The sequence below is a fragment of the Myotis yumanensis genome, unplaced genomic scaffold (genome assembly GCF_028538775.1).
Source record: "Myotis yumanensis isolate MYYU_CA2020_CCGP unplaced genomic scaffold, mMyoYum1.0.hap1 SCAF_15, whole genome shotgun sequence".
NCBI classification, from domain to species: Eukaryota; Metazoa; Chordata; class Mammalia; order Chiroptera; family Vespertilionidae; genus Myotis; species Myotis yumanensis.
In genome coordinates, this window is record NW_027223766.1 from 53,636,618 (window position 1) to 53,646,445 (window position 9,828).

Here is a 9,828-nt window from a genome sequence, read left to right on the forward strand (position 1 = left end):
GGCTGTCAGCTCGGAAGTAGGCTGTGGACTTGCAATGGTTCTGGAAGCAGGTTCCGGAGGCAGGTTCTGGGGGCGCGTTCGGGGCGCCGGACTCCGGACCTGCAGACACCCGCCCCGGAGCGGGGAGGAGGAGCATTGTTTACGACCTCGCTCCAGCGCTCGCACCGTTAAACACGCCACGTGCACATTTGTGGCCAAGCCCCTCGGAGGGTCCCTGTGGCCGGGGGACGGCATGAACCCTCGCGGGGCCAACGTGGAGCCTGCAGGGGAAGGGAGCGGCCGGGACCCGAGCGGTTAGCGAGTTCCACGTTCCGCGTTATTTTTTCCTTTTTCCTAACTTCTCGGCTCACTCCGCTGCCGCCCGCGCACGCGCACTGCGCGCCCCGCGGCCCAGCTCGGCGTCGGGCCGGGCGGTTGCCAGGGGCGACCGCATTCCCCCAGGACTCCGCGGGCGGGTGGGCGGGGCCTTGGCGCCCGGAGCCACCTCCTTCGCTCTCTGGTTGGTCGAGCCTGCTGTCCGTCGGAACCGCCGCCGTCGCCGATTGGGCAGCGGAAAGTTTCGCACGCTCGGCGCGGGCCGCCACGCCCCCCCGACCGCCGGGCCCGCCACCCGGAGAGACGACAGTGCGGGACCCGACGCGGCGCCCGGGAGGGACCTACGCGGGCCTCGGCTTCCAGGCGGCGCGGCCTGAGCGGCGGGCGGCGATGATCCCGGAGGAGAGGCGAGACGGCCCGGGCGCCGGCGACGAGAGCCCCCGGCTGCAGGCGGCCGACAGCGTCCGCAAGGTGGGCGCGCCCGCGGGGGCGGCGGGGAGCGCCGGGAGAAGGGCGCCCGGGACGGGCGGGCGCGGCGCTGGGTCTCCGGCCGCGTTGCTCCCTTGCCCGAGCGCAATGCAAGGGAGACTCCCGCCATCAGCACCTCGCTCGCCCCAAAAGGCCAGCTGGGCGCACTGTTGGGGAAACTGAGGCCCGGGGGCAAACCCCGCGATAGTTGCCTGCGCTGGTTCCGCGCTCGCCGGGTCGGGACCAAGTGCGGGGGAAGCAGCCGGAGGCCCCTCCCGTGCGGCTCGGGAACGGGGAGAGCGCCGTTCCAGCTCGCCGCTTCCCGGGCGCCCTGTCGGGCCGGGGCTGGGCTCTGGTCGGTGACAGCCCGCGCCTGCGTCTCGCGCCCGCCATTGCGCCTTTCCTCACGCCCCTGTCCCCGGGCCGCCGGCCTCGCGCTGGGCACCGGCGCGGTGTTTGCTGAAACTTTGCGCTGCTGGTGGCTGAAGCCTCGCAGGTACAGGAAACGGCCGGAGAGTCACAGGCGGGAGCGTGTCCTTCCGTCCTTTCCCGGCGCACCCGCCCCGTGGAGTCCTGGGCCGTGGACTGTGGACCGGTTCCAGGAGCGCCGGGAGGCCCGGGAAGAGCGTGGGGCGGGGACCTGCCCCGATGGCCTGGGGGACGGGCTGCTCTGGCTGCCTCGCTCTCAAGCACAGACGCCAGGGTCGCCTGCAGAGGACCGCGGCTGCTCGGTTCCGCTTTGTGGGCCGGGGCCGGGCCTTCCAGGGGCGAAGGGGGTGTCTGGTGGGACCTGGGGCCCAGGTTGGCAGCCACGTGATGCCGACCAGACCCCGGCAGGGCAGGCCCTCCCTCACCCCCAGGAGGTGCCAGGTGCTGTGGCAGCTGCGCGTGGGGAGCACACTGGGCCCTGGTCCCAAGCGTGGGCACTGCCCGTGGTGACCCCACTTCCCCGCCGGCACGTGTTGTCGGGTGGAATGTTGGGGAGGTTGCTCACACACGTGTTCCAGAGGGCTCTCTGCCCCAGGGCACCCTGGGAAGGCGCTGAAACTTCCCAGCCTCCTCTCCTGGCCGGCCCAGCAGCCGGGCGGCCGACTGTGCCGGCGGGGGGGGGGGGGGGCGGGGGGGGGGCGCGGGGAGGCCCGGGCTGGGAGCTGGGCCGGGAGGAGGCTCTGGGCGGCCCTCCCACACTCCTCTGTCCTGTGGCCCTAGCGGCTCCCGCTCCCGAGAAGGTCTACCCTGACCCCTGTGGCCGGGGTGGAGGGGACTGGTCCCCATACGGGGTTACAAGGCTCAGAGTCAGGACAGGGCCGCTGGCCAGGCTCAAAGCCACACAGTGTGGGCGGTGTCTCTGCCCCAGGAGTACCGAGAGCGGCGTCAGGGCTCCCCTGGCCCTGGTGTCCAGTGGGGACTCCCCAACACCAGCCGTGGGGCCGTCTGAAGGCACCAGGGGCCACCAGTGCCTCGGTGAGCCTCAGAGAGGGCGCATGGGGAGCCGCAGGGGCCTGGTCTGTGGTCCGTCTGGCATGTGTGTGGTTGCAGCCACCGTGCCCTGGTAGCCGTGTGGGGGGGATGGCAGAGGTGGGGGATGGGTGCTGGGCCCCACCCCTTGTGGTGTCCAGATCCTCAGTGTTCAGGTGAGACCAAGGGAGGGGGGTTCCAGAGGCGGGGTGGGGGTGGGGGCTGGTCTGCCAGGCGTGAGGGCCTCTCCCTGGGAACATGCGGAGCCGGGAGCCTGGGCAGGGTGGGGCCCTGCTGTTTGTTCCAGCGCGGCCTGTGCTGGCGTAACTGTCCTCCAACTGTCCCATCCCCCCTCCCCCTCAGGCTGTTTCCTCCTGGGCTGCTGGTGCCGCAGGCCCAGTGCCGGGAGCCGGTCCATCCTTGCTGCTTGACGCAGTCGCTGCAGGAAAGAAACATCTGCACAGCATATGTTTCAAGGGACCTGGCGTATATGGCATCCTGTTCTTAATATGTTTGCGCCCCTTCTTAGCGGTATGTGTTTTAACCAAGGTCACCTCTCCGAGAAAGGTTGTTTCCCCGGGTAGCGATTTTCCCCCTGAAGTTAGGGAGGGGATACAACCCCTTAACTAAGTGCCAGGCGGGTAGTTAATCACTTAACTATGAACAATCACGCTTAAACTACACAATCTTTACTCCCTGGAATGGAGATAAGAAAGCCCTAACCTTTGCAATAGAAATTGACAGGATTAAAATCATCTAGTATAAATACAGATGTAACAAGACAATAAACACCAGAACTTAGAGAGAGAACCTAACACCAGAACTTGGCTGGAGATCCTGGCTAGGCTGCTGATCAACTGAAAGCTGTCTCCGTGTCATTCCTTCTTCACCTACTCCGTCCACACCTTTGGGGATCCCTGGACCTGCTGGGGCTAGACCCCAGCAGCTCAGGGCTTCCGGGCAGCCAGAGCCGCCAGCCCTGTCGTGTCAGGGCCGCAGCAGTGGGTGTGAGGGGTTTCTTCCCCGTTCTCCACTCTCTGCACCCGGCTGGGCTCCCGGTGAGGGCAGCAGGCCTGAGCAGGCTCTCCGTCCGTCCGTCCGTCCGTCCGTCGTTTGTCCGTCCAGCAGCGGAGGTCAGGTGGTTGCTCGGTCCCACGCCACCCCCCTCTCCCCGGGCTCCAGCCGCTGGCCTGGCAGGAGCATTAGGGTCCAGGTCGTGAGGGGTGCCCCAGAACTCAGAGTGGTCCCGGCCCGAAGGCTGGGGTCCCCCACTCTGGCCTGTCTCTCTGGGAGCCCGGGACACAGAGACTACAGGACCGTGTTGGTGCGGACAGCCCCGCTGATCCGCGGCCTCTGCCCAGCACAGGACCCCCACCCAGGCGGACGGCCGTGGCCGCTCACCCCGAGGGCGGGGCGCCTGCTGGGGGCTCCCAGTCGGAGCTTCAGGAGGAGCGGAATGCAGCCCGGGCTCTGCCCCCGCCACAGGCCTCCTGCACGGAGGGGGCACTGTGGGCGCTGCGGGGCGGAGAAGAGGCAGCGGTCAGCAGGAAGGCACTCAGCCGGCAGAGCGGGGGGGAGGAGAGCGTCTTGTTCCTCCTGTGTCATCCTGAGACCAGCCGCCCCGTCTACAGATGTGGCCCCAGGACCTGCCATGGGGAGTCCCCTGCCACCGCTGCTCTTTCTCCCCGTGTTCAGGGAGGGACACACCCCCTCTCCCCAGCCTCCTGTCCTTCATGTCTCAGAAGAGTGCCTCCTCCTACAAGAAGTCTTCCCTGATTGACCTGTTGAGAACGCTGGAGTCTGGACACATTGGGCATAAGCCCAGGTGGCTGTGTGCTGGCAGCCTTCGCCATGGGAGGGGAGAGGGTGCGCTCCAAGTGCTGGGGCCAGCTGGAGCCCAGAAGGTCTGACACTGCCCGTGCGGGGGGCCGTGCCAAGCATAAGCCACATCCTGGGGTAACGGGAGACAGCAGACACAGCAGGAGGCCGAGGCCGCGCTGCAGGAGGAAACCCTCCCTCCGTCCGCGCCCCTGAGGCAGCGTCTTCATTCCCACGCTGGTCAGGGGTGGAGTGAGCGCCCATGTGGGCGTCGGCCAGGGAAGGTGGTTCTGAGTCCTTCCTGATCCCTGGCTGCAGACTGACCCAACGGGAGGCCCTGCGTGGCCAGGAGGCGTGGTGGCCGCAGCTGTCACCTCACCGCCGGAGTCCGCAGTCTCTGCTTTAGCTGCCCCGGCTCTTCACTTGCGGCCCCAAACGCGGGCAGGCTGGCACCCGTGGCCGAGGCGGGCAGCGTGCAGTCAGGAGGCCGGCTTGCTGCCTGGGAGTGAGCGACGCTGGGCCTGTGGTTGGGGCGCTCGCCAAGGGGTCCCCACGATTCCTCAGCTGGAACGGAGCCCAGCAGAGTGTTGAGGGGCGGTTGGAGAGCCAGCCTCCAGGCCTCAGTCACTGTCCCCGCCCCCCTCCCGGCATCACCCCCTGAGCCCAGGCTCCACGCCAGGTGGGCCCGCTCACCCCCTGCCCCACGGGCGGGGACCCCTGGCCCGGCCTCAGGGTGCTGAGCCTGTGCCCCGTGGCCTCCGTGCAGGGCGGCGACCCCCTGGCGCAGACGCAGCGAGGCCGCCTGCAGAGCCGCAGGGCCCGTGTCCACCAGCAGATCAGCAAGGAGCTCCGGATGCGGGCGGGCGCCGAGAACCTGTACAGGTGCGCACGGCTGCGGGCAGAGGGCAGGGCGTGCCCCGGGCAGTGCCTGCTCTGGCCCATCCCTGCCCGAGCCTGGTCTTCCGGGGTCCCCGGCCCCTCTGGGGGGCTCCCAGATGCAGCACAGAGGTCTGACCCGCTGGCCCTGGGAAGTGGGTTCGGAGTGTCTGCCGCGGGCATGGCCTGCGCCTGGGGGAGGCAGGGCGCGGCCGTGCCCTGGGGCCCGGGGACAGCCAGGACATGCTCGGGCAGGCAGGAGTCTGCACAGGCCTCGGGCGACTCCGGAAAGGGGGCCTGGACCCGCTGCTGCCCCCAGGAGTGGGCTCTGAAGCCAGGGCTGGCGAGGCTGCAGCGTGGTCAGGCCTGCGGCCCACCCGCAGGGCTGGCCTTCACCTCAGCCCCCCTTCCCAGAGCCACCAGCAACACCCAAGTCAGGGAGACCGTGGCCCTGGAGCTGAGCTACGTCAACTCCAGCCTGCAGCTGCTGAAGGAGGAGCTGGAGGAGCTGGACTGCGGCGGCGACACGGACGGGCCCGGGAGGTGCGAGTGCGCGGGGTGTGGACACAGGCGTGCGTGTGGGTGTGCGGGGACGCCTCTCAGAGCCGGGGGGGCGGGGGAGGGGAGCTGTGGGCGTGCAGCGGGGCGCCGGGCCAGCCTCAGGGTCGGCACTCACTGCTTCTGGTTCCAGTGAAGTCACTGCTTCTGGTTCCAGTGAAGGCATCACTGTCCCCCTGATCCCCCTGGGGCTGAAGGAGACGCAGGAGCTGGACTGGTCTGCGGCCCTGAGGGTGAGTGCGGCCTGGGCGGGGGGGGTGATGGAGGCTCCCTGGTCCAGCGTCTCATTGGTCAGACAAGGAAACAGGCCCCGAGGGGGAAGCGTCTGGCCTGGGATGCCCCACCTCCCCCCGCTCAGGGGGTTTCTGACTGCGAGGCTTTGGAGAGAGCCACCTGGGTGGGCGCCCCAGAGCTGGTCCTCCTGCCCGGAGCCCCAAGATGGCCCCCAGGGTCCCCATCTCTCGCTCTGAGGGTCCCACAGCCAGAGCCTGTGGTGAGAACCAACTGGTCCCTGTCTTGTGGGGGCTCAGGAGCCGGGCTGTCCTGTCCAGCTGGCCACTGCCCGCAGGCCCTGGGCAAAGGGCGCCTCCGTGTCCCCCCTGTGGCCTGCGGCACCTGCCCCCCGGGGTCAGCACAGGAATTCGAGCAGAAACAGCCAGAGCCTCTGGGCCCATGTCTGCGGTGAGGGGTGGCCAGAGGCGAGGACCGGGTGGCCCTTCTCTGGGGCTGGGGCCTCCCCCCACCCTCTGGGTCTCCCCACGCGGGGCCGGGAGACTCCAGGCAAAGCCAGTGCCCCCCCCTCACACCCCCCCCCCCCCCCCCCCCCCCCCGCCCAGGAGCTGATCTCTGGGCACTTTGGAGAGGATGGCTCCACCTACGAGGCGGAAATCAGGGAGCTGGCCAACCTGCGGCAGGTAGGGGGCCCCGCCCCGCCCCACAGGGAGACCGGCCACACACACAGTGACCCCAGAGGCTCCGTCCCAACAGCAGATTGGAGCTCACTGTGGACTAACCACAGGGCAGCCCCGGGCAGCGGGGACGCGGCTCACTGGGCTCCCACGCCTGCCCGCGCCCTGCACCGGGCACCGGCCCTTCGGGAAGGGCTGCTCCACGCCTGTCCCCTCCCGTGCCCTTCGCTCTCCGGGGCGAATGTGAAGCCACGACAGCCCAGGAAGGACAGATGCCCAGTGTGGCCCCGTCCGCTCCGGACCCGGCTGCTCCCTGGGCCGTGATGTCCGAGGAGGCCCTCAGGGTGGGGTGCACGCGGGCCGGCCCGGGGGGTGGGGTCAGCTGCTCCCTCCCGCAGGCCACGCGGACGCCCAGCCGGAGCGCGGCCGGCCTGGAGCTGCTCATGTCCTACTACAACCAGCTCTGCCTCCTGGACGCTCGCTTCGTCAGCCCCTCCCGGGGGCTGGGGCTGCTCTTCCACTGGTAGGGCCTCCCCTGCCTGCGCCCATCTCTGAACCTTCCGGGCTGTTGCCTCGGACTCCACCAGCCTGACCCCACCCTGCAGGTACGACTCGCTCACGGGGGTCCCGGCCCAGCAGCGGTCGCTGGCGTTCGAGAAGGGCAGCGTGCTCTTCAACATCGGGGCGCTGCCACACCCAGATCGGGGCACGCCAGGACCGCACCTGCCCCTGGGGGCGCCAGCCGTGCGGCCGAGGCCTTTCAGAGGGCGGCAGGTGAGGCAGGCGCCCCGGTCTGTGCGTCCCAGAGCTGGCGGTGGGTAGGACGGCCCCCCAGCGAGAGGGGCTCAGCCTGCACCCCTGTGTGGGGCGCTCAGGGCTGAGGGGTGCGGGCAGCCCTGCCCTGCGCTGTGAGCACCTCCCTTGCAGGCGCCTTCAGCCTCCTGCGGGAGAAGTTCTCCCCACGCGCCCAGCCCCGACATGACCCCGCCTCGCTCCGCGTGCTGCAGCAGCTCATGACCGCCCAGGCCCCAGGAGTGTGTCTTCGAGGGTCTCTCGCTCCCGGCCCCCGCCGCCCCCCACGACTGCCTGGCCAGCTGCGCCTGGCGCAGGAGGCCGCCCAGGTGAGGCCTGAACAAGCACCTGGGGCCCCGGCCTGGCCTGGTCAGCTGCCAGCTGGGTGGTGCAGGGCCTGGAATGGGGCCGGGCTGGTGCGCAGGGCTGCGTCTCCTATTGGTCCCTGGTCCCTGGGGGGCTGGTCGGGACCCAACGTCCTGAGTCCGGCTCTGGGACAGCACTAACCAGAACAGAACTGGGGGCACAGACCCCAAGCTGGGACCTGCGTGGGCCAGGGGCGGGGCTGCTGGGACTCCGGCCAGGGCCGGTGGAGGCTGGTCCCCAGGTGGGGAGGCGGGGCTGAGGCTGCTGGGGGGCCCTGGCTCGTCTGGGGCCCAACGTCCTGCCCTGGGCCCCTGGCAGGTGGCGGCCGAGTATGAGCAGGTGCATCGGGCCATGGCCCAGCCGCCCGTCCGAGACTACGTGCCCTTCGCCTGGACCACGCTGGTGATCGTCAAGGCCGAGCACTTCCGCGCCCTGGCCCACTTCCACGCTGCCACGGCCCTCTGCGGCGGCCCCCCGTGAGAGCCCCACCCCACCGAGCGCTGCGTGCGGGGGGGGAGGCGGAGGCCGTTCGGGCCGGGGGTGGGGGAGGGGGAGGCGGAGGCGGACGCTGGCGGGGCGGCGGGGAGGGAGCCTGGCTGTGCGGGGGGCTAATGGCCCTCTGCCCCCCAGCGGCCGAGGAGCTCCTGGTGCGGGAGCGGGAAGGTCTTCCTGGAGTCCCAGGCCCCCCCTGAGCCCCAACGCCCCGCACTGGCACCGCCGCAGGAGCCCGAGGAGCGCAGGAAACTGGGTGAGGCGGCTGCGGGAGAATGCGGGGCCCTGTGGGGGAGAGAATGATCCCCGAGGGCCACCCCGCCCCGCCCTTCACAGGTCAATCCTGGGCACGCCTGGTACCCCAAAGCTGACGGGTGGGGTAGCCAGCCTGCCTCCTGGATGCCCCCCCCACCGCCCACTGGTGGGTGATCCCAGGGCAGGAGGGGGCACACGTGGGAGGCTTTTCCGGGCCCAGCGTTCACACCCGGCAGCTCCCCTGTCCCATCCGGGCGGGGCGGGTCGGGGGGCTGGGGCGCTGTGCGATGTGCGCCGTCCCCGTCTGTGCAGGCAAAGCCCACCTGCGGCGCGCCGTCCTGGGGCAGGAGGCGGCGCTGAGGCTGCACGCCGTGGGCCGCGCCCTGCGCACGCGTGGACCCGCTGCAGGCGGTGCTGGCCCAGGCGCTGCGGCGCTCGCTGGCCAAGTACTCGGAGCTGGACCTGGAGGATGACTTCTTCGAGGCCCCCGAGGCCCCCGACATCCAGCGTGAGCAGCGCCGCGTGGGTGGGGTGTGTCCTGGGGGGAGCGAATGCATCACCGTCCACGCCCACAGCCCGAGAAGCGGGGCGCTGGAGGCCACCCACGCTGCCGCCCCTGACTCCCCCGAGGGGGCTGCCCTGGGAGACAGACACCCCCAGGCCCTGCCGGCTCCTCCGGGGTTACCTGGGCGGGAACCACCGCGGGCTCCTCCCGCCATGGGGGTGCGGCCCGGCCCGGATGCCGGAGGGACGCGTGTTGCTCACTCTGGCTGAGCCGCACGCAGCCGTGTTCCGGCCCGTTGAGCCGTGGGCTGAGCCCGCCCTCCCCTCCCCCGTCGCCCTTTCAGCCAGAACGTCCCAGAGGTCGGAGGTCCAGGCCCCCAGCTTCTCGCAGGTGAAGGTGGCCGACATCTTCCACCGGCTGGTGAGCGCCTTCCGCCTCTGCTGCCCGCGAGGCCCCCAGGGCCCGGCCTGCGGCGCCCCCTGGTGTCTGCCCCAGGGTGTGCCGCTCGGGTGGGGTGCTGCAGGCCAGGCCTCTGACCTGGGCGCCCCCAGGGGCCCCTGTCCGTGTTCTCAGCCAAGAACCGCTGGCGCTGGTGGGCCCCGTGCACGTGACCCGAGGGGAGGGCGGCTTCGGCTTTCACGCTGCGGGGAAGACGCGCCCCGTGCTCATCGCCGCCGTGGTCCCCGGGGGGCCGGGCCGCGGTAAGGCCGGGAAGGAGGGCGGGCGGGGGCGGCGGGCGTTTGCCTGGGGACTCGGACCGCAATGTCCTGCCCCCGCAGGCAGCCGGCCTCCGGGAGGGCGACTACATCGTGTCCGTGGACGGGCAGCCCTGCAGGTGGTGGAAGCACGCGGAGGTGGTGGCCCGGCTGAAGGGCGTGGGCGACGAGGGCGTGAGCCTGCAGGGTGGCCACCCTGCTGCCCGGCGCCGAGCCCAGCACGGTGAGCCCCCGCCCTCGCTGGGGGCCTCCACCCTCAGCAGCTCCCCAGCTGCACAAGGCCCAGACCCCCTGGGGGACC

General features: G+C 70.7%; 1 protein-coding gene across 1 annotated transcript in view; it reads left to right on the forward strand.

Annotated features, from left to right (window-relative positions):
- The first annotated feature begins 618 nt into the window (after positions 1-618).
- Positions 619-9,828, forward strand: part of RHPN1 (rhophilin Rho GTPase binding protein 1) — a 15,689-nt gene continuing 6,479 nt past the window's right edge. The window contains 21 exon segments of the mRNA XM_070392110.1: positions 619-786; positions 4,826-4,941; positions 5,350-5,478; positions 5,651-5,726; positions 6,330-6,407; positions 6,800-6,924; positions 7,007-7,091; positions 7,093-7,128; positions 7,130-7,175; positions 7,329-7,429; positions 7,431-7,488; positions 7,491-7,522; positions 7,878-8,063; positions 8,223-8,307; positions 8,619-8,695; positions 8,697-8,814; positions 9,155-9,231; positions 9,363-9,399; positions 9,402-9,512; positions 9,595-9,713; positions 9,715-9,750. Of these exon segments, the coding sequence (XP_070248211.1) occupies positions 706-786; positions 4,826-4,941; positions 5,350-5,478; positions 5,651-5,726; positions 6,330-6,407; positions 6,800-6,924; positions 7,007-7,091; positions 7,093-7,128; positions 7,130-7,175; positions 7,329-7,429; positions 7,431-7,488; positions 7,491-7,522; positions 7,878-8,063; positions 8,223-8,307; positions 8,619-8,695; positions 8,697-8,814; positions 9,155-9,231; positions 9,363-9,399; positions 9,402-9,512; positions 9,595-9,713; positions 9,715-9,750 (1,809 nt within the window). The 5' untranslated portion in view covers positions 619-705.